At 50.6% G+C, this 23885-nt stretch overlaps 1 protein-coding gene across 2 annotated transcripts in view; it reads left to right on the top strand.

Annotated features, from left to right (window-relative positions):
- LOC132083528 (opioid-binding protein/cell adhesion molecule homolog) overlaps positions 1-23885 on the top strand; it is a 110096-nt gene that overhangs the window by 70328 nt on the left and 15883 nt on the right. For both annotated transcript variants that reach the window (XM_059488245.1, XM_059488244.1), the window contains exon 2: positions 14899-15131. In XM_059488245.1, coding sequence (XP_059344228.1) covers positions 14899-15131 — 233 coding nt within the window. The remainder of the gene's footprint in view (positions 1-14898; positions 15132-23885) is intronic.

The raw sequence follows: 23885 nt of genomic DNA, 5'->3' as shown, positions 1-23885 counted from the left end.
GAGCAAAAAAAAAAACCCCACCACATAAAGAAGGCAGAAAGCCCCTTGATAGGATGGTTAGAGCTTGAAGTTTCTTTTTTCCTGAGGGCTGCTGTCTCCTCTCCCCAGTTCTCTCTGTAAATCAAACTGCCAGTGTTGGATCGGCGGCTCCGTCTTTCCTGCAGCCGCTTCCCCGAGGCCTCTGCGTGCACCGAGGGGACGTAATCACCACCTAGAACAGCTTGAAGGACACGGGCGCAGGAGCCGGGAGGACGATTTGTAGTGAATAATTTAGTGGATGAATTTAAAGCTTTTGTTCTCATCGCAAATTACCTGCGAACTGTACGGGAAGGTTTTGATCATACAAATTCATTTTACATCGCCTCTCTCTGCCAACAGACCCACCTACCCGCTTCCTTTGGGTTTGAACCAATGCATTTTTCCCTGCACTTCGATGCGTTTTGGGGGTGGGTTGGACCTTTAATTAACCCATCATTTTGGTGCCTGTGGTTTTAATTACCAGCATAGGATTGCCTGTCTGAGTTGTGTTGAAGATTGGAGAGGGATGTTTGTAAATAGGAATAATTAGTGAAGTTTGTTTGTGTACTGCGGGGTGTTTGTGCAGCCTTCGAAGTGTTTTGCTTTTAGGTGGAAGGAGATGAGATGGGCACAGGGCTGGGATGCCTGGGCAGGGATGAGTGCCCAGTGTCAGCATCCTAGGATGCACTGCCTGGACATTGTGCAGTTGGGGAGGGACCCCTTGTTTTATAAGGGTGTTGTAGAGACAGAACAAGGGCAAATGGCTTTAAGATGACAGGATTAGATGGGATATTGGGGAGGAATTTCTCCCTGGGAGGATGGGGAGGGCCTGGCACAGGGTGCCCAGAGAAGCTGTGGCTGCCTCTGGATCTCTGGAAGTGTCCAAGGCCAGGGTGGATCAGGCTTGGAGCAATCTGGGATAGTGGAAGGTGTCCCTGCCTGTGGCATGGGGTTGGAATGAGACAATCTTTAAATCCCTTCCAACAACAAACCACTCCGTGATTCCCTCTCCTCACCCTGGCATCTCTTTCACACCCCTGAGAGGCTTTTCCCTGTCTTTGTGTTTGGTGTGGACAGTTTGATTCAAAGCTCTCTACGTCCCCTCTGCTCACTGCGGAGTTTGTTTGGGACTAGGGAATTCAGCAAAGTGCATGTGAAGGAGGCTGCAGCCTGCCCAGAGACAGCCACGTGAAATGAAGCTGTATCACTCTCCGGGATCAAATTATCCTTCTCAGCTTTCGGGGAGAGGACTTGGGCAGCCCCATGCGAGAGCTCACTGCCTCCTCCTCAGCTCAGTTTATATCCTGGTCCCCCGGCAGACTGCAAATGCTCCCTCATCAGGGCCTGCTCTCTGTGCTAATGGCCCTCCATAAATAAGCCCCAGGAACAGCGATAGAGAACAATCATAAAAGGCAGGCGCATAAATTAAAGGCGATGTTATAATAAACTAGACAAGCCCTTCATCGAGGGTTTTATGTTTCTCCTTGAGTCGGCAGCTTTGCCAGCAGAAAATTATTTCCATGTGCCTTGGCCCAATGCTCTGTCTCTCTGCTCTGTAGGTGCACACAAAAGGGTGGCAGAAATACCTGGAATCACCATGTCCTTTTTTTGGCATTCCGGGTATTAAAGCTGCAGGGATTTCTCGGAACAGCTCTCAGCATGTCCTTAGGGTGGCAACAAGACCATGGATTTACTGATGGTGGCTCTGGGCACTCTTTGTGGCTGTAAATGAAATGTATGGGCTCTGGGTGGCTGGAATTCCTGAGAGCTCAACCCTATTGCTGGCCAGGGATATATGTACAAATCACAAACAGGACGGGGCTGCTGTGGAATGTGCCTTGAGCTGTTTTATTTTCCAGCATCAGCCTAATTCCATGGTTTTGACAATGGGAAGATGCCACCAGCTCACATCCCAGGCAGCAGACCAAGAACTTAATGTTATAACTCACTTTATAAGTTTTTTGACCAATCACACAAACCAAAAGCACATTGACAGTAGTTCTATCCAACCACTATAAACACACGTACCTTTGGTTAAAACAATGCTTGCTTATTTCGAATATAATACCTACTTGTAAGCCTTAAAGCACAATCCACAGAGCTCCATTATTAAGCTTAGAACTTCCTAATATCTTCCTAGATAAACTTTTCTGCAGCTTAGGGAGTTATTCTAGACAAGCATTAATGCACAGACCATAGTTCTATTTGTCCTTGCTTTTCTAGTTTTTAAATAATTTTTCTGCTGACCAATCTCATGGCTACTGCTTAGCTCTAATCACAGTTCTGCTATCTCTGAGGCCTGCCTTTTGCAGCTTTCGCAAAACCCTCCGATTTTGTGGATTCCCACACCTACACGCTCAGAGAAAGCTGGAAGTTGTTGCACTCGCCCCAGTGAGCTGCAGTCAAACCTCCTGGAGGGAGATGCTGGTGCATAAATCACCAGCATCTTGGAATGCGTGGTGCTTCTGAGAGGCTGCTCCTTCCCCTTTGCCCCGGAGCATCTCCCTGGTTGGACAAGCACGCACCAGTGGCTGGCACGCAGGCTCCGTGCCGCGGCTCCAGAGCGCCTCAGGAGTGTGGGATACACTGCTGAAACTCCTGCCGCTCCCGCCGAGTTCAGAGCTGTCTCTCCAAATCACATCCTGGATGACTGAAACTTGGCAGGGCAAGTGGGAGAGGCAGGCAGAGCTGCGTGCTGGCAAAGTGCAGCTTCCCTGTGCTGGAGTAATCTGAGAGATGCAGCAAGTTGTGCCCTGTGCATGGAGTGGGTCAGGAAGGAGTCCATCTCCAGTTCTGTGACACGCCGTGATGCAAAGTTCATGTCTTGGTCACCAGTTCAGCTTGCTCCCAAGACCCTTTTGGACACTTTCAATCTAAGATAAAGACCCTGAAAGTAAAGTGCAAACTGCCGCTCCAGGCTCTGATCTTGCTTTCATCCTGTCCACCCATCCTTTATGGTCTGTGCAGTGAAATCCAGAGGCAGACAGATGTGTGTTGACAGGGAGGTGTCACCCCATGCCTCTTGCAGGAGGCTGTGTGGACAAGAAGAATTCCAGACATCCATCTCCTCATTTGAGGTTCAGAACAATTTGCAGGCACACTTTCAGCTCTGATTTGGATGCATGCCCAGCTACACGTCCAGCTCCATGCAAGGGGTTTCCTCCTTGCTGTGCAGAGTTACATCCAAATGGGACAGCTCAGACACATCCCCTGGGTGCTCAACCACCTTCTTCCTCTGCAGTTTGATGGAGCTCCAGCACGTCTGGTGCTGGTGTGGGAAGGTGACAGCCAGGCAGATTATGTACGTGGTGGGGTGGGATGCATAAACGGAGAAGAAGGAGAGGATGCAGAAAAGGAGGGATGGAGAGAGAGGGTGAGCTGTAGGCTCTGCTTTTTGCTCTGTGCTCCCCTGTACACTCTGGCCTGAGCTCCCCCTCGTGTTCAGCCACACATATTTCTCCATTGCTCTCCTGACTCCCATCTTCCTGGCCATGTTTGCTTTGGAGAAGCTGGAGCCCCACTGGGCAGTCCACTGGCTGTCAGCTTAATTTCCCCACAACCAACGCATCGCCCTTCTCCCCAGTGCGATTGCAGCACCTCCAGCCTTTCTGAATATCCAGCCCAGAGCCAGATGCTCAGAAAAGCTGCATCAAGAGCTGGAGATCCATAGTTTTGATTGTGCAAGGAGAGGCACGTGCCACAGACGTGCCCTGGAGTGTCTCGCCGGGTTCCCTTGAGGGATAGAGGAGCCGTGCTGTGCCAGTGCAGCATCAGTTCCCTCCAGAGGCTGGCAGGCACTCCCTGCCACTGATGCCGCTCATCAGCCCCTTGCTGGTCTCACACAGGGTCGTTTTCTGCTCCATTTCCTCCCTCAGCCTCCGGATTCCCCCTCCAAGCTCTCTGTTTACTTCTTCATCATCCCGGCTGGGATAGAATATGACTGCAGCCACAAAGAGCTGAGATTGCAGCTGCCCTCGGGGCTTGTTTGCCCACATCACCTGTCGGATCAGGAAGCCTGCATGTCCTTGGAAAAATATGTATTTCAGGCTGCCGGGGTGCTAATTTGCAAGACCCATTACTCAAACAAAACATTAAAATGGCCGTCTATAAAGCAGAGCCTTTATCCGTGCGTCCCCCTCGGTCTGTACTCCCCGCGCCAGGTATAGGCTTCCTGTCAAGCCCAAGAGCCAAAAGCAAAGACTTATAGGAAGGTTCCTTAACTCCGACCTGCATTTTAATTGTGTTGCTGCCAGCCTGTGCCCAGAATAAACTCAGTGGCTATTGTGTTACCCTCGCTTCTCATCTCCGGATGAATGCTCCGGTATTGTGGTGTCCCCAGTGGGAACCCTCTTGTATTCACACGTCCTTTCCTCCCCTCTTGCCTGCATGGATAAGCAGAGTGGCTGCCTGGTGCTCAAACACTGATCCACACGTGAGGTTGGGGGGAAGGATGCAGGGAATGAGTCCTGTGCATCACCGTGCCTCAGTTTCCCTTTATGTGGGAGCTCTGTCCAGCCTCCCCCAACCCACTCTGTGTGCAGGGAGTGTGAGAGCTGGTCCTGCCACAGCCACCTCGGTGCTGCTGGGGCAGGAGGCACCGAGCACAGGGTTGAAGCAAAACCCAAATTGCTTTTTGGAGAGCTCAATTTCATGCCGGGAGCGGAGCCGTGGCACTGCGGGAAATTGAGGAGCCACGCTTGTCAGGGAGGAGATGCGCTGAACTTCAGAGCTGCCTTGTTTATTTTGCCTGTGTATTTATGAGCAGGGGGTGTGTATAAATATTGCTCGCCCGTGCCAGACGATGCTGGTGTCGCGCTTCGTGCGGGTGCAAAGGTTGACCTGGCACTTCCCGGCGGGAATGATGCATATTTATTAGCGAGGCGATGGGCGGGAACGGCTCCCTCACTCCCTGGTGTGGCAGACATTGGCTCAGCAGATCAGGGGTTTTTATTATTAAAATAAATAAAAACAAAAGCAGCTCAGCCACCAGAGTGTCTCCCGTGCTGTCCTCATGAAGGAGCCAACTTCTGCTAGGGTAGGAAAGAGGTTCATGAGAGTTGGGAATTTCCTGACTGCATAGGGATTGACTCTGTAAATTCCGAGTGGCAGAGCACATCCTCTGCCTCAGTTTCCCTATTGATAGCAGTGACATATTGAAGTGATGTAAGTCTCAGCCTGGCAGGGGAGTGTGAAATGCTCCCTTCATTAATAAGCACAAAGTGCTTTGATATTTTTAGATGGAAGTGCCACGTATTGATATAATATTACTGTACCTCGTTTGACTTCTTTTTCGATTGCAAGCCCCCTCTTGATCCCGTTACCTGCAGTAACAGTTATCTGGCTATATTTTATCATCTGAATATTTCAATTAAATTACTTTAAGGGGAAAAAAAAAGCTGCAGCCTAGGCTGAAGTTGGAAATGATCACTGTATCACTCCAACTTCCCTCCATTCCCAGAAGGTTAATTGAAAGGCAGCCATCTTGGTGACGTTTAGACAAATGAGGATAATTATGTGTTCTCCAGCTCTTTGAGAGGTTAATTGCTTAGATGTACGAAGACTTGAAGAACAAAGAAGGAATAAATCAGAAGCAGGACTATGATCTGATAATGTAATTTGGGATATTCACGTGCAACTCAAACAAATAAACCCCCTAATTGCATGCAGTTGTTCGGCCCCTGGGGTTACCTAGATGAGACTCCTGGTTCTCAGGGATGCTCGGAGAGGGGATACCAGCAGGTAAGGTCTTCATCTGGCTGGTGCCCAGGAGTGTCTGTTGTCACCTCACAATGATGATGACTTCTTTATCTGGCACTGGAGATGACTTCTTCATCTTCAAGGAGCTGTCACCTGGCTCCTCAGTGCCTGAAGCATCAACCCTCATCCCTGCAGAGCAGTGGTGGGTAGAAATCAGATGGGTCAGGGAGGCGTGGGAGCAGCGAGCAGAGGATTTCCTCTGGTGGGTTATTTTATTTTGCCTAATTGCTGGTGAAATTCCTGCAAATTGGCAATTATATTCCTGAGCTGATGGCTCACCCAGGTCATTTACAGATCTCACGTTTGGCAGGAGTGCTTTATGGTGTTCGCCATGAAATACAGCTTCGTTCTCCAGCAGCAGAATTTCCCTCTTTTTAGAGGTTATTAATTCCGTCTGCAAGGATTTTGCACCTAAATCTTGTGGCAGCACAATCATGAAGGTACCTGATTTTTTTTCCTTTTAATTCATACTGGTGGACAAGTTTGGGAGTCAGTTTGTCCATCTGTCAGCCCCTTCATCCTCTTGGGGTGGGATACTCGCAGGGGGTGACTCTCAGGTGTGAGGGGTGTGGATGGAGTGAGCTGATTTGCCCCTCAGCTTTCCCTGCCTGCTATCACTGCAGTGAATGGTGCAGTGTGGAGCCAAGACCTTGTAATGTTGGAGCTTTTATGGAAGTCTTGGGGTTGTGTGGAGCATCAAGCTGTCCAGCCTGGATCAAACACTGCTTCATTTTCCAACCATGAGGGTCAGAAAAACAGTGCGTTTTTTCTTTGCTGAAAGCTTGAGGGTAAAACATCTTCATCCAGCATCTCTTTCTCCCTCCATTCTGTCTCTGGGGAAGTTGGAATTGATTTCAAATGAGCAAATGCCTCCCCACCCCTAACGTGTGAGAAGCCCTGAGCCTCGGCCTCTGAAACACCAGCAAGAGGTTTTCCCGTCGATCTGCCTGGAATTGCAGTTTAATTCCCTGCATTTGCTCCCATATTGTGCATTAAGATACAGTGAGTTTATCCAGCAGTCCAGCTGTTATGAAGATAATTACTACAGAACTCAACCTGATGTAAAATAATCCTCCCGGGCAAGCAGCCAAGAGCTTGAGACTTATCCTCCAAAGACTGAAACCTCTCCATTACCCTTAAGAGCCACAGAGATAGCAGTGGGCATCTCATGACAAATATATTTTTGGTGTTAATCAACAACAGGATGTGAGAAGAGGTTTGCTTTTTGCCTGGCTCTTGGGGAAGGTGGTGTGGCCAGATAGACCGACCGAGAGCATGAGGCCCACATGTGATGGAGATATGGGTGGCTTTCCTATTAAAGGGCCCTACATGCTTTTGTTTCCCCCAGGAACCCCTTTTGGGGTGACAGCACCACTCCCTTGCTGCATTGCTGCTGTGTCTTGCACTGGGGTGGCTTCAGACCAATTTCCCCTCCTTGCAATGCAGGGACAAGTATCTGATGGTTTTGCTCTGGCTCCTTCTCTCGTGGATGTTCCTTGATCCAGGTTTTAATCAGCCTGGCAGCATCCTTTCTTCTTTTGCAGCTGTGGGGTGCTGCCAGTGCCACGGCCACATCCCCCTTGGTTGAAAGTGTCCCCCTCATCCAGCTGAGATGGAGATGGTCCCCAGTCCCATCAGGATGGCTGAATCAGAGCGGTCAGAGCCTCATGTGTCCACACGCTAATTACCGCCACTTAACTGCATGTCCAGCTGTGACAGCCAAAGTTATTCCTCTCTCAACCTGCCTGGGCAGATGAATGAAAAAACCTGTCAAAAAAGCAATAGCAAGGAAAATTCCAACCCTACAACCCCAGCACGGGCATGGAGGAGTTGAGGTTCTCAACTGCTCAGCTCTGCTAGCGATGAACTCAGTGTTTTCTTTGCTGCTTTTGATTGAAGAACACTGGAAATCAGGCTGTTGCAGGTGCTGTATTGTGTGAGATTAGCACTGATTTAGGCAAGGTGCAGGTGCTGATTGAGCAGGGCGCTCTGCCTACACTGGCAGAGAGGAGGGAAATCTCCAGATTGCTCCCTTCAAGGGTGCTGAGAGCATTGGTGGGTTTTTCCCTGCAGGGATGTAGGGCAGGGCTCGGTGTAGGCATAGGGCAATTTGCTTTTCCTGGTGAGAAAACAGCTCTCTGCCCATGTTTCTTAGGATAGGTACTGATGCCTTGATGGTAAATGCTGCTGGATGGTGACTGTCTTTTTGGAGAAGAGCTGGGAAGATGTCCTGGCCTTCTTCAAACCGCAGCATGGCCAAGTGACCACGGAGAAGTGTGAAATAAATGCCTGGCTGTGTTAGGGAGAAAGTGCAATCATTTTGGGCAAGGAAAGATGCTTTTCTGTACTTCTTCCAATTTCTGTGGTTTTGCTGGCCTGGCTGCCCCTGCTCAGTGCCTTCATTTTCATCTCTGTCTTTGTGAGATGAGGTGTGGCCGCCAGCATCGACTGCCTCTGATGGAAGCATTTACGTGCCACCTGCTCTATAAACATTCCCATTGATTTGCTCCATCCAAAGGCCTTCCGCTTTATTTCTTTTGCTGCCACCTCATATTTCCTTATGAAGATTTCTCCTGAGCTAATAACAGCTGTTGGCTGTTGGGGCTTAGGCTAATGCCTTCTGACCTTCCCTACCACACGAGGGGAGCATCCCGGCACTTGGGCACGGATATTGATGCAGTGCTGTGTCAGAAACAAGGGAAAATCAGGTTGGGAGGAGTACCTGACTTTGCCCAGCCCCCCTTTCCCTTGTCAATGATGTTGTCAGGGTGAGGTGTGTCCCTGCAAGCTGAAGTAGGAGCAATGAGGAGTGAAAGAAGGGCTTTAGGAACTGGAGGCAAAGCCTGGCTCGCTTTAACAGAGCTGACTGTTTCTGGATTTGCTCGATGTGGAGCATTAATTCAGAAAATCCCGTGAATGGCTTTGGGGAGAAGATGTGATCTGTCAGAGGGGGCACCGTGCAGCAGCTCACCTCACTGGGCATCCCTTCCCTCTTCAAACTAGGATTGCTTTTAAGCCCTCTGCAGCACAGCTATGCCTGCATCAGCTTTAGCATCACTCTGTGCCACCTGCAGTGGTACCCAGGTCCACCCCTGACTCCAGGGGGCTCAGAACCCCTTCCCTGAATTAATGTCAGCTCAAGCTTGGCAGCAGCCCCTAGGCAGCTTTTGCATGTGCTGGGTTGTCACAGAGGCCACCCAAAGCCCTGTGGAAGCTGGGCACAGAGCAGCCAGTGTTTTGTGTGACATGGACCCCTCAGGGACTGCGTAGTGAGCATTGTCTTGACTTCTGATGCCTCGCGCAGACGGCTCCCGCCCTCCTCATCATCTTGTTATCATTCTAATGTCTGGGAGCTGCAGTCATGGACCAAAACACCATTAAACTATCTGAAATGGAGCAACTCGACAGCCTCTGCCCTCACAGGCTTATTATCTTTGCAGATGGATATTTTATATTTAGCAGTTGTTAATGTATCAATTTGGGCTTTGATTTTTCACAGGGAGCAGCTCCTATTCTGCTGCCTGCTGGTGGGCAAACTGCCACTGCAGGGGAACCACCAGGGACAAACCCTCCCTGTGAAGCCCCGAGCCTCTGGAGAGGGCAGAAGTGTCCCATAGCCCTTGGAGGGCTTTGGGCAGAGGGTTTTGGGGAGGCAACAGGTTTTCCAGTGGCCTGGAGTGTGTTTGAACAGCACTGGGAGCTCTTGGGGAATTGGAGCAGTAGCAGTGGGGCCAGGCAATTAATTAAACTTGCAGTTGTGTGTGGCTTTGCAGGAGGCAGCGGCTGAGTGGTGTATGGTGGGGAGGGAGGAATGTTACAGAGAAAAGGAGAACTGTTTGGGCTGGCCGAGCTCTGGCACACCCCATGCTCCTTGATTTCCCCCAGTGGGTATGGGTGTACTGATGGATCGGGACATGCTGAGTGGTTGGTGAAGGCTGGATGGGTGGTGGTGGTGCTGGGTGATGCCATAGAGTGCATCCCAAGTGCCCTCTGTCCTTGGGGTGCTGGGGTGACATGGGGTCAGTGTGGAGATGTGCCCTCTGTTCTCGGGGTGCTGGGATGGTGTGGAGCTGTGCTATCTGTTCTAAGAGTGCAGGGATGGTGTGGGGATGGCATGGAGCTGTGCTGTCTGTTCTCAGGGTGCTGGAATGGCGTAGGGATGGTGTGGAGCTATGCTTTCTGTTCTCAGAGTGCTGGGATGGCATGAAGCTGTGGTGTCTGTCCTTGGGGTGCTGGGATGGCATGGAGGTGTGCACTCCACATCCAGCCACTGAGAAGGATGGGAGAGAGGGGCGAAGGGACACTGTGGGTGCCTCAGAGACAGAGTGGACAGGAGCATGATGAAAGAAAAAGTGCCTTGAGCCCTCCACCCCCAAATAAACAGCATGGATGGCAGTGAGGGAAGCTCAGGTGGCGCAGTCCTGCCGTCGGGAGCTGCCATGTGAGACCTGCCGTCACATGGCACAGATGCCATTGTCCCTGCAGATAATGTGGCGGGTTGCATTGTTGGGAGAGGATTAGGGGAGCTGCAACGTTTTGATGGCCTGCTTCTCATTTGCATCTTGAACGAAGTGGGAGCCCAGCCAGGTTCTGTTCTTTTGTGTTTACTTCTGAGGAAATGTGTTTATTTCCGATGATTACAAATAAATCTCCTCTGCCTTTTCTCCAGCCGCCCAGAATAAAAAACATCCGGTGCCCCTTAACTGTGTAGCCAGGGCAAATATTGTAAGTGCAGGAGAAATCCCATTAGGAGTCCCTGGCAAATGTAATTAACAATTTCTTCTCGAAGACAAGGGTGTTTGTTCTGCCCCTGTGACAGGTATTTTTGGTTGGAGGTTTCCCAGGGTGAAGCATCACCTGGTCGCTGTCGATGGGCTTCACTCCCGATCTGGGTGAGCTATTTTAGCTGCTGAAAACTGGGTCAGCCGGCAAGTTTGCAACTGGTTTTGGCATCTCCATTTGTCATCCTGACGAGACATGTTACCTACAGGAGAGAGAAGCAGTTTGGGGTTGAAGGGCCATAGAGGAGTTTAAAAGTAGAGCACTGTTGGCCTGAACAAGGAAACAGGAGAGGTTTGAATCCTAGAATCATTAAATATCCTCAGCTGGAAAGGACACACAAGGATCATTAGGCCCACGTCCTGGCTCTGTGCTGGACAACCCCAAAAATCCCATCATGAGTCCAAAAAACGGACAACAAATTTGGGTTGATCCATCCCCCAGCCTCTTGGCATGAACAGGGACCAGTGGTGTTGACTCTTCAGGTACAAACATGTCCCCTGGGTTTTTCAGTATGTGCATCAACATTTTGGAGTCCTTCATACCCCATTCCTCAGAATATTTTGCACCCATGGAGAGGGTTTTGCAAGACTTCCTGTATGGCTCCAACTCTTTGTGTGCTGTTTATCCCTCTAAATTACTGCCAGAAAACTTGTGCTGACCCTGGACACAGTATTTCCCTCACCATGGGGGAGGCATTGAGGGCAGCCCCAGGCTTCTCCCTCGTGTTCAGCCGAGTCAGCAGTGCAGGAAAGGTCTGTGACATGGTCAGAGAAGGCAGGAGGAGGTGGAGGGTGTTATGGCTCAACCCACACATAGAAGAGGTGCTGTCAGTGCTCATTGATGGGGCTGGGAAGGAGCCTGCTGTGGGAGCTATGTGGGGTCTCTCCTAATAGGTGCAGGAGGAGGGAGACAGGCACTGTGTGCCACCACACACAAAGAGCACGTCAGCAGAGCTATCTGTATTGTTGACACTAAGTGAAATAATCCCACGGCAAACTTCAAAATTAGCATTTAAGAATGAGGAATAGGGGCAATTAGAGGGGAAGCAGCACAGCGCCGCTGCCCCGAGCTCCCACCCTCATGCATCTTCTCACGCTGCTGCGTTCAGGTTCATCACCCTCATCTCTGGTGGAGCACTGGGATCCCTGCAGCAGCTCTCGTCCTCCTGCAGAGTGAGGGGATCAGTATGGGTCTCAGGAGATGGAGCTTTAGAGAGCTCACATGTATCATTGTGAACAGTGTGGGGAGCTCCAGCAAAGCCTGGCATCCAGAGCTCCCCAGCCACTCTGGAGGAGAGCAGCAGTGACGGGAGGCAGCTGAAGGGTTACAGACAGTGAAAAGTCTCTGCTCAGAGGCAATGAGGGTGTAAGTGGTATGCAGAGATGGAGGAGCTGATGGCACTGGTCACAATGTGCAAAGAAGGGATGTGTGGGGGTGCTGGCATGCAGCGTATGCTGGGGACTGATGATACCATTCCCGAGATATTCCCCCTGCCTTGCTGATGGGCTTTCTCCAGGTGAACTGCAGAGCCAGAATAAGTTTATTCCCTTTCCATGTGACAGGCACTTTATTGTCTTTTGTCCCTTCTGGACTGGTAAGGCAGTTTCTAGAGATGGATACGGTGCCTTCAGGAAACTGTTAATGGGAGTTTGTCTTTGGTTTTAATTAGATCTCTTCAAGGGAAAACCTCCTGGCCTGCTTGATTATCCAGCTTTGTCAGAGCTTGTCTGCTTTATCTAAACACTTTGCAGAAGTCTCTTTACCTGTTTGCTTACTGGAGACATTATCATAATCCTGGTCAATTGGAAATGGGGAGCAAAGACGGCTCAGCAGACAAGCGAGTGCCGTCAGCTTAGCAGCTAACGGAGATCACTTTCCCAGACAGGTAAAGAAGCTGATGAGGTGATCGTTGTGCCAGGGTATCCATCAGTATTCTCTTTGTAGTGCCAATTGCCAGGGAACAGGAAAACTGGCAGTGGGAAAGTGAGGTTAGCTGAGAAGGTGCCTGCAGGAATGCCATGTGCTCTGTGCCAGCTGATGGATGGGATTTTTCTGCTGGTGGTAGTTCTGACATGTTTCCAGGAGGCGCAGGAGGTCTGTTTTTTGTCTGGCTGTCTGTAGCTGCAGGGGACAGTCTGGGCTCCAGTGGAGAGGAACATGATGCTGCACAAAGCCAAAGAAACTTGGTCCTAAATTTGCTATTGAGTGGCAGTGACTGAAGAGTGGGCTGGAGGGATGGGAAGGAGGAGCCTTTAGCCCCTTGTTCTTGGCATGGGTTTGTTACAGAGGTCTCCAGGTTGCTGCTTTCTGCTCGTTCCAAGTGGTTTTGGGGGCAGTACCCATCACCAGTACCAGGGACAAGGCAGGGTGATGCTGTCCTTGCCCTCTCTCCTGTGAGTGTCCACCTGCGGCATCCCTGGGTGCTCGTGCAGTGCAGCTCTGAGATGTAAGTGTGAGATGTAAATGCAGAATGAACCACCCCAGCTCTCAGGTGTCCTGGACCACCCCAGATCTCCTCATATGCACCAGCCGAAGCTGGGCAGCAACAGTGGAACGTACTCAGCGCCAGCACGAGCGTCTCATCCCTGTCACTTCAAACCTGAGTCCTTGTGCTTCACCCCTAATGAGGGGACCCGAGAGTACCTCGCAGGGCTGTAGTCTGGATATTTATATGAGCGCAGACATGCAAGTTGTCTGTTTTACATATTGCTGCCCTGATTTTTCAGTGCACGCAATGAATAATTTACAGAAGCCGTGTGTAAGTATCTCTTTATTATTCATTATAATGAAGTGAGACAGCAGTAATAGTCCACTAGACTGGAATCCCCCAGGGCCGAACTTTACTCGGCTGTGCTTAGCTCTCCCCCAGTTAATTTGAAGGAAGAGAGGGCTCGGTTTTCTGACAAGGACAATGCTGTCTGCTGGCACAAGGCTGCCCTGGTCTGGCAAAGCCAAGCTGGCACCAGGGCAGGTCTGACACCAGGCAGGGTCCCCTTGTGCTGATGATGCCGTGGCAGGCATGGAGCACCATCCGTCTTTCCCTGAGTCCATACGTGATGTGGCTGGCAGAGACGTACAGCTCCTGCAAGGGGAAAATTACTTGTTTGCAGGAGAATATATGGCTCATTCCTCTGAACCAAGCACCCGGGGGGACCCTCAAGCATGCCAAGTATCGCCCCTTCCCTGTGCCCAATTAATAATCTCGATCGAGGTGATGCTCTGCGATCTCAGCAAGGGAGGCATATAACACCCCCAGAGCCTGGGCAGGAGAGGCACTGCAAAGGGGATAGGACAGGAACAGCCTCCCAGCTGCTCTCTGAATTTACAGGCATGTGGAGAGGGACTTGCACGAGTTCCTTGATTGACTGTAGGTGCCTTTTCCTACAATCTTGGGCTGCGGCAGGTCTGCCACTGCTGGCACTAGCTCATGTCTAGCTTGATTTCCCTTTCTTTTTTTTTCATGCCAAGAGAAAGCTTCCCTAGCCTGGTCCTCATGTGACAAAGGTGAAGCTCCCAAGGGATGCTGGGCTCTTAATTTAACCAAACACTCAGATCTTTTGCTGCAGATACCATGGCAGCAGCAGAGAAGGCCACAAGTAGATAGATGGAGAAGAATCTATCAAAAAGCATGAAAAAGCCATGTTTTCCAGGAACATTTAAATTCTCTTCCCCCCCATCCCATTCTTTGCCAAGTGTAACTCAGCGCCGTGGACCGGAGCTGCCGAGCTCCTGCACGTCTCAGAGCAGGGAGGGTGGGAGCCAGGCAGGAAATAAATAATGGAAACGACCGCGTTGTGTTTTCAAGGCACTTGTAGGATTTACAGCTGCTTATCCAAATGTTCCCTTCCCTTCCCCATGTGCTGGCTTGGCCGTCTCCGGCTGTTTCTCTTCTTCCCCTCTCCCTGTGCGTGTGCTGTGGCCCCTGTCCCCAGCAGTGGGGGTGTTTATCACCCCGGGGATGGCTCGAGGGCTGTGCCGACAAGCTGAACTGTCAGCACATTTTACAGCTTCATCTGGAATTCTCATTGCACAGCAAAGGCAAGGGGGGCTGTGGAGGTGGGTGAGAAGAGATGGTCTGCCTGGCTTGCAGAGATCAAACAATGGAAATTTTGTCTGTGGTTCCCCAGTTGTGTGTAAAAGAAAAAGGGAGGTTTTATTTCTGGCAAACCTGCTGTTTATGTGAAATCTCACATGATGGGGGATGTGGAAACAGGGAGCACGGCCACAGCATGGCAGAGCTGGGGAGCCACCCTCCCATCCTGCTCCCATCCCTTTTTGGGACCCGGGATGCTCTGTGTGTGTCCCGTTCCAGGTGTGTGACCCTCTGTGTGTCCCCTGCAGGTGTACTGTGGATGAGCGGGTCACGCGGGTAGCGTGGCTGAACCGCAGCACCATCCTGTATGCCGGCAATGACAAGTGGTCTATAGACAACCGTGTGGTCATCCTGTCCAACACCAAGACCCAGTACAGCATCAAGATACACAACGTGGACATTTACGATGAGGGCCCCTACACCTGCTCTGTGCAGACAGACAATCACCCCAAGACTTCACGCGTCCACCTCATCGTGCAAGGTAGGTCTGAGTGTGCCTCGTGCTGTTGCTGGGTGGTTTGGTCTGGAAGGCTGCCTGGACTTGGGAAAGGTTTGGAGGCCCTCTTGGTCGTTGAGTTGGAGCTGCTTCAGAGATTGCATGGCATGGGAACAGTGGTGTGGACAAGTGCCCACCATGCCAGGGAGGAGATGAGCGTGCATTGTCTCAGCCTTGCTGTGTTGTGCAGTTGTCACACGCGGCAGAGGACACCTGAGAACTGGCAGTGGGGTTGCTGAGCTCTTCTTTATTCTCCCTTTGCCTGTCCGTGCTGTGAATTTGACTTGTCTCCACTGCTTGGAACCATGTTGCTCAGCTTGCTCCATCAGGGATTTATTAGTAAGGTGCTCAAGCAGGTGTTTGAAGTGCTTCAGGAGAGCCAAAAGCAATGTGCTGCCAGGCACAGAGGAGAAGCAGATCCCAGCAGCACAAGGCTCTGTGCTTTTGGGAGAGAGGTCGAAATCTCTGTGGGGCCATGAAGGGCTCTTGGCACAGGGCCTCACAGGCAAGTCTATTAATATAGCAGATGCTGTTGGGTTGCAAAGCAGTGTTCTGAGGCTGTTCTGATGGGGGGATCCAGGTGCTGGCAGATCAGAGGGACCAGTAGCTCTCTGATGGATGCTGCCTCTGGATTCTTGTGGCTTTGCGCCAGCTACTGGCTTTTGTCCGGTCTCTAGATTAATTTTTCAGAGTTAGTGTTAGTTCAGGTTAGATAAAGATAATGAAAGTTTCCTAATCCTCTTAAAGAAGATTTATTTGGCTGAGTGGAAAGCTCTCGGAATACAATAAAGCGTGTATAAAACCAGGACCTAATCTTTCCTTTAATTTCAAACAGCTGATGGGTATTGATTTTGCAATGAGCAAATCTGAAAACTTTCTCAGCCTCGACACGTCTCTGAGAAGCCCCCAACAGAGTTATGTATGTATTTATGTACCCCCCTCATTGCCTAGAGGCAGGGGTTGATTGTGGTCACCCATCCAACAGGTTTTCCTGCCTGGTGGCTGTGGGAGTGTGTTGGGAAGCCCCAGATTGTGTGCACGAGGCTGTGGTGAAGAAGGGGAGGGCTCACCTCAGGGAGAGGAGAGAGGAGATCCACTGGAAACATCCCTCCATCTCCTTGTTCGGAGCTGTCCCTCTCCTCCTTTTCGAGCTGTGTGTGAGCTGTCCATCTGTGAGGTTTAATCTGTTTATCCTGTCTGCTCTCTAATCGTGCTAATCCATCCAGTCAACAGCGGTGAAGTATCCGAGTGCTTTGCACCTAATGAAATCAGGTGAACTGGCGGTGGCGCTCAGCACCCGCTGCCCTCACCCCTTTCTCAGGGTGATGCAGGCACAGCCAGGTGAAGGTGAGAGAGATTTTGCGTCCAGAGTGGTGGTCTGGTGGTGAGGCATTCCTAACTGTGCTGGAGAAGGTTTTTTTCCTGGTGTGAGCAAGTCCTGTTGAATTGCTCCCGCTGCAGCAATGACTGTGGTTCTCAGCAGTGTCACTCCTGCACAGCTGGAGGGAAGCATGAGAGGAACTGGGGGTGCAGGCACGGGTCAAGTGGTCCATGCTGAGCAGTGTCTGTACTTCCTTTTCAATGAGTTAAGCTCAAACCACATGGTTTGCCCAGCTGAGAAAATCCATCTGTAGGCGCCTTTGAAGGTGGTGATGAGAGAGGCAAATCCTCCTGTGCTCTGTTCTTGGTTCAGCCTGAGGAAGAAAAGCTTGCATGGAGATGCCATAGCAGCCATCCAGGATCTGGAGGAGCCTACAAAGAAGTCAAGAGGGGCTCTTCATCAGGAATTGTAGTTAAAAGGAATAATGGGTACAAGCTGAAAGAGAGGAAAATTAGGCTTGATGTAAAGAAGAAATTCCTTCCTGTGAGAGTGGTGAGATCCTGGCACAGGTTTCCCAGAGAAGCTGTGTCTGCCCCATCCCTGAAAGTGTTCAAGGTCAGATTGGAGCAACCTGGTCTAGTGGAAGGTGTCCCTGCCCATGGCACAGAATGGAATAAGATGATCTTTAAGGTCACTTCTGACCCAAGCCATTCTATCATTCACTCCACTGCAGTTCCTTCGTGGCTAAATTGTGATTTTTGTGAGGGGGAGCAACTCTCAGTCCTTTGCTCAGTGCTGAGACAAAAGGAATGATTTTCCAAAGATGGATTTAGTCCTGGCTGTTTCTGTAAGCAGAGCACACCCTTTACAGGAATGGGAGCAAAGCCCTGTTTCTGGCTTCAAAATTGAGGTTTAGGTCTGTCCTCTCTTTCTTGCCCTCACTATGCCAGCAGGATGCCAAAGGATGCAGTAATGACCAGTTAGCAACTATATTCAGGTCAATTAATTTCTATTTGTATTTTGCAAAACTATAAGTTGGCCGGAGAGAGTATTGATTCTTTGTGCCCATGTTCAATTGGGTTTTAATTGTGCTGCTGAGGAGCCCGGCCTTCTCTCCCAGCAACCCAGCAATAAATCTGCCAGGGAATCGCCGTCAACAGTAAATGTGTCTCTTAGTAGCACTATTAATATGTCTCTTGCATTGGTTCATTGCAACAGCCGTTAACAGCGTAGATGGCAGGAAGCCAGAGGGGGTTTTTTTTGTCTCCCTTTTCCTCTTTTTGTCAGGAGCTGCCTCGTGATGAAGGGATGGATGCTTTCAGAGATAGATGCGGTGTTTATGGCACGCTGGTGTGTTCTGGGGAGAGTTTGGGATGGAGAGAGAGCAGGCATTTAAGCTCATATAAGCAGAAGATGAGCCACCCCATCCTCCTCTTGTCATAAAGGCTGGAGTGGAGCTGAAGTGGGGTGGACCTTGGTGAGCCCTCCTGCCTCTGGGATGAGCAGTGTGGAGGCCACTTCTCAATAAGGGGGAGAGAGAGAGCTCCTGGGAGGTGCAGGCTTGCAAGGAGGAGCCAGGAGACCTCAATGGTGTCATGCTGCAGGATGGTTTTTGGACTGGGGAATGTGGTAGACAGGAACAGTCCTTCCTTCGTGGCTTGGGCTGCTTCAGGTTGTACTTCAGTCCAAAATGTAGAGCTCTGCATCAATGTTTTGGTGGAGGCTGTGAGCTTTGGATCCCTTCTGGTGGAGATTTTGGTGGTGAGCATTGGTGCTGATCATCCCTTAACAGTGGTCTTTGGTATTTCCTCTGTTCCTGATTCATTTAAAGAACCCTTCCCTCTACTGCCTTGATCCTACTCACCATACTGAAGCCTCTCCCAGCTGTTGGCATTGTTTCTCTTGTTTCTGGTTGGCACAATCCATTTTCTGTCTTGGTGTTTGCTGCTTTCCTCGCCCTGGGAACCAGGACAGGTTTTGAAGGGCCATGGCCTTCATTTACAGGGTGCATTATCCAAATGCATCTAGGGATGCTCTCCTGGAGCTGTTCCCGTGTCTCACTCACCACCTCTCAAAGCAGCACCAGTGCAGATGTAGCTTCTTCTTGAGTGTTTCAAAACCAAACTGAGACTTTTATTTTTCCCTTCTGATAACAACTCCTTGGGGCTCCTTGGGGCTCTCAAAGGGCCATCCCCCACCTCCCACCAAGCCATCCCCACGGAGACCTTTTTCTCCAAAGAGAAAAGGTTGGATGAAAAGTTGCAGCCAAACCCCTATCTCAACCTTCTTTCCTCCCTGAAGAGGCAGAGGATGGGCAAGAGAGTGAAAACAGCCAAATGAAGGTGATGCAGGAGCAATGTAATAGTGAATTCAAAGACAAAGCAGCCCAAAGAAAATCTTGAAGGAACAGCAAAGTTTGAAGAAGGAAGCAACTAGAGGGGGAAAAAAAAAGCAAAAGAAAAAAAGGATGAGAAGAAAAGCCCAGAGTTCCTAGAACAAAGGAAAGAGAGAAGGAAATGTGAGCACACAGAAAAGCAGCAGAGCATCAAAAGGGCAGGAGGCAGCAAAGGGGAGAAATGAAAGAGTGAGGGCAGGGAGAGGGGGAAGGTCTGGAAGGAGGAAGAGTCAGACTGGCAGGCAGAAAACAGCACACACTGGCCAGACAGGAGCAGCCACTGCCCCATGACATGCCAGCCCAAAATCCAGATGGGAGAATGGGAAAGGGGCAGGATGGGGTCCACCTGACAGCATCCTTGGGCTCCCAGTCTCAAAGCTGCCTGAAACTGGTGAAAAGGAGCCATCAGGATGTGCCACAGGGACCAGCAGCAACAGATGATTAATTACTGCAAAAAAACAAAACTGGAGGAGAGGAGGGAGAACTGGTGAAGTTGTTTCCCCATTATATTTCCGAACAGAAAGAACGTTTTAGCTCGTGCACAAATAGCTCCCTGGGAAGCACTCTCACTTCCTAATTGTTCATAAATTTACTGACAGGTGGTTACACAGTAGGTATAACACTGTGAGTTTCGGTTTTATTGCTTTCCCTGTCTCAACATGAAAACTTGGAGAAAAAGGATGCACTGCGAGCCGTCAGGTGGCTCCACCTGGAAAAGGGTGCTCAGTGCCTGTATTTAATTTTTGCCGTGTTCCTCCCTGTAAATGCCACAGAGATCCCACAGAGGGTGTTTTACTGGGGGAATGCTGTGAAAAGAGGGTGTTCAAGACCTCAAGCAAAGGCAAAAGGACAACATTACCAAAATTGAGTGCCTGTAGAAAATGTGAGGCCGTGACACATGGCTCGCTTGGCAGGGAAATTTGACAAAAATAATTTTGTTGACCAAACTGTAGCTTTTAGAAGTGCTTAATCCATTATCTCAATAAAATCAGCTCTGATGAGCCTCTCAGACAGGGCTGTCACCACAATGGTTCGATCAGAGATGATCATCATCGCTGCTGAGCAGCAACATGTTGTTAAAACTCTTGATGTCACCTCCTTGCCCCAGTCAGTTCCCCCTGTGGGAACACTGAGGTGTATTTTCACAGGGTTACCCTGTGTGTCCTTGCAGGTATCTCCTGAACCCCAAAAGCAATGAGTTAGAGAGAGTGAAAACATCAATTTCCATCTGCCAGCCAGGAGCTGGCTCTCAGGTGCCCCATTTAAGGCCATCAGCCCCAGACAGGAGCTGTTCTAGGGAAGGTCTCGTATTGCAGGTGCCTTCAGCAGACACACAGGGACTGGAGGAGGCCCTGGTGCCACCCTGCTGTGCTTCTCATCAGTGAGGGAGATGGAAGGCACAGGCAAAATGTGAGTTTTCAGCATATTTGCCTCCTTTGTGCTGACTTTCTGTACGCTAATGAGACCTTGCACAGTGACACCTCTGACAGCCCCATCCTGCCTGTGCCGGGGAGGCTTGTGCAGAGCTGGAGATGCCTGGGGCTATAGGCAGCTGGGGTGCTGGGAAGGCAGGCAGTGTCATCTCCTGCAGGCATCCGACCCCTGCTAGGGCGACAGTCCCTCTCCCTGCTGGTGGCAGCATCACCTGTCACAGGACACAGCTGGACACTGCAGCTGCAGAGGTGAGGGAGCTGCATGAATGCTGCATCTCGCCAAAATAGGAAATGTGTGAGGGGGTGGAAAGGGAGGTGCCAGGGCAGAAACACAATGTGCTGCAGGTGTGACAGTGTCCATGGAGGCTTCAGAGCTCTGAAGATGAGATGTCCCTCTCTGCTGTCCCTATGGGCACTTGTCCCCCAGGTAGGGGTGGACAAGTGGCTGTTGCCTGGCAGTCTGAAGAACCCATAGTTATCCATCATCTCCCCTTATCAGCAGCGTAGGAAGACATCTCTTTTAATGGATTAGGAGCTAATGATGTGGAGGAGGGACATCACTTGCATGTGTCAGCCGCTGTGCTCATGCAGGCTCTCCGCTCCTCCGAGGCGTGCAGCAGTAATGATCTGGCAGCTAAAAATAATCCAGGGCCACGGCGGCGAGTGGCTGGGGTAGGGATGGGCACTCCGGGGATGAGTCAGCCTGCACACGGCCGTGTGCGTCACCGTCATGTGCAGCCCCCGAGCACGCAGCCATTCCCGAGGTGCTGTTTGCTCCCCGCGTGCTTTAGCGGGGAAGAGTCGTCTGTCAGGGCAGGGACCGTCCCTCCTCACCCTTGGGTGTCTGGTTGTTGGGGTCTCTCGCTGCTCAGAGTGACCCTGAGAAAAGTCTGAAAGTCTCTTTTCCCAGCCTGGTGGTTGAAGAAGGAGTTAGGGCTCTTCATTTCTTGGTCTCAAGGTTGTTTATTGTATCTTATCTATAAAATATTTTCTCCTGCCCTGCGGAGGTCAGCTCAGCAAGACAGTCCAAGGCATTCTCCCTGCCCCTGGGGGAGTGTTTTGTCTTTATACTAAAAACTACATGTTCAATGTTTACAATTACTTTTCAATACCTATCACCTATGTTAGACCGTGAGCTTCTACTGTAAACCAATCTCAAAGTGCCACCATCACAGCAGAAGATGGAGACCAAGAAAAAGAAGAAGAAAGGCTGGACACACCCGAGTTCCTCCATCTTGTCCCCAAAACCCCCATTCCAAAAATCCCAAAATCTACATTTCCACCCTGTGATAATTTTATTATTATACTATTCAAACTTCTGTGACTTTCAGGTCTTCATTCAAAGCTGGTAATTTGCTCCACGGGTCATAATCAAACCCGCAGGTGTTCTGGGCTGTGTGCCAGGGTCTCTGAGCCCCCCAGCAGGGGCCCCAGCAACTCTGGACACCCGGAGGGATGTACGGAGTTCCAACAGCTGGTAGTGGCTCTCCAGGTCTGAGCTTTCCTGTTGCTTTTGTCTCCAGATGGGACAATGAGTGCAAAGCCACCACTGGTGTCCAGAGCACGTGTGGTATGGAACATACTGGGGAGAGTCCCACAGATATCCCGACTATTGCACAGGACATGGCGGTGTCACCAAGGTGTGATCCCATGGCCAGCCCCATAGGGCCCCATCTGTGAAGTGAGGGGAGGGATGGCACCTCACACTCCCCAGAGGTGGTGGCAGACGCTGGCACATGCCCAGGTCCCACAGAGAGCGTGGATTTGCACATCAGGCAGTGCAGGTCTCGAGTGGTAAAGGATGGAGATAAATCACAGGCTTATTGTTATTGAATTTAGTGGCATCGCTTTCACATTCAATTTCTCTCACCGGCTTTCCGAACAAACAAGAAATTACAGAGCAAATGTATTTTTTGGCTTACCAAACCTTATGCATTAACTTCCCTGTGATTAATACTACGCAGGGCTGACGAAACCCTCTGTGCACCGCTCGTCGCTCCGGTGAGACCATGCCACTCGTCGCTTCCTCAGGATTTCTTCTTTATTCAATTTGCTTATAGTTGTAGACTTCTGTGAGGAAGGACTGTGGATAAAAGGGGATTGAGATGGTGTTCTGCCCTGTTTTTCTCACTGCAGCTGTATAGGGCAGAGGGAGGGAAATATTGAGAACAAAGGTAATTCAGGGAAAGATGCTGTCAGCGGGTAGAGGACAAGGAATAGCACCCACAGTCATGTTGGAGGGCTCCAAGGCATTAGCAGGGCTGCCTGACCCTGTGAGGGGACCAAGAGAAATCTATGGGGCATGGGAGAGCCTTTGGACTCCACACCCAGCACCAATCCCAAGCTGTCACCACCTTGAGACAAGGCAGCTTTGGTGGGATGTGCTTGTCAGGGCAGCCATGCCTTGGTCATCCCTATCTCATGGTATGGACAGAGTGTGGCTGAGGGCTGGATTTATCCACATGTCATATTTGCCATCAAATTCACCCTGCCTGCATCCCTAAGTGGCCCTAGTTTCCACCCACTCCTCCCATGGCAAACCAGCGTGTCCTTGAGACACCATCCTTGACAGCCCAGTCAGTGGGATCTATAAAAATGTAATCAAGGTCCTTTGATGTCCTTCTCCATGTCCTGGTAACCTCGTAGGCAACGATCGCAGTCACAGGTATTGAGCTGCCCTGTGGGGTCCCCACACTGTCCATGGGTGTCCCTCCACTGAGTGTCCCTGCTGGCTGTCAGGGACATTCCTGATTGGATTAGGGCAGACCGTGCTTCCCTTGCCTCTGGATGTTCAGGAAATGTAATTCCCCACTGTGAGACCTGCTGGCATGTCTGTGTCAGCATCCTTTGCTAAGGGAAGGGCTTTCAGGCTGATACGTGCGTTTGTATGGCTTGGGGTTTTCCAAATAGGAGCACTGGGACTGTAGTGGTGATGGGTAGTGGTAATTTTTTCCACAGGAGTGAAAGTATTTCTGTGCCCAGGAATGGGACAGGCTCACGTCTGTGCCCAGAGCACCAGTTTCTGCATCTCATTTTGTACTTGTGGTTTGGGACTCAGGGAAAAGGGAAGGGATGTCAGCCTTGAGCTGGAGGTGTCTGGGAGGGCAAGGATAGAACCATGACTGATTTTGCTGATGCCCTACATCACACATCATCGCTCTAGTCCAGCATCTGCAGGCAAAATCACACAAGGAAGAGACAGGCTGCCATCTGGAGCAGGGGTGGCATCCCAAGGTCTCAACATCCACTAATGATGGTGATGTCATCTCGGACCAAAACTGCTCACTAGAAGGGCTGGTTTGCAGGGCTCAGGAGCAGATGAAAAATGCCCCAGTTGTGGGAACCTTTGTCCTGGATGTTGTTGTAGTTTTCAGATGTTCCTGGTACCAGTTTGAGGAGCTGTTACTGGAGGGGAGAGGTGCAAGGATGCTGGTAATATGGATTAGTGTTATCTTGTCTGAGTGAGGAAGGGCCATTTACAGCCTTCCTGCAGCTCATTGTGCCTGCACTGTCGGAGTTGGCCGGTTCTGCTCCAAGCGTTAACTACGTTTTCCAGCAGTTGCCGGCACACACTTTTCATTTTTGGATTG

This window comes from Ammospiza nelsoni, chromosome 24 (genome assembly GCF_027579445.1).
Source record: "Ammospiza nelsoni isolate bAmmNel1 chromosome 24, bAmmNel1.pri, whole genome shotgun sequence".
Lineage (NCBI taxonomy): Eukaryota > Metazoa > Chordata > Aves > Passeriformes > Passerellidae > Ammospiza > Ammospiza nelsoni.
The sequence above is the reverse complement of the archived record's forward strand: the minus strand, read 5'-3'. Positions and strand labels throughout refer to the sequence as shown.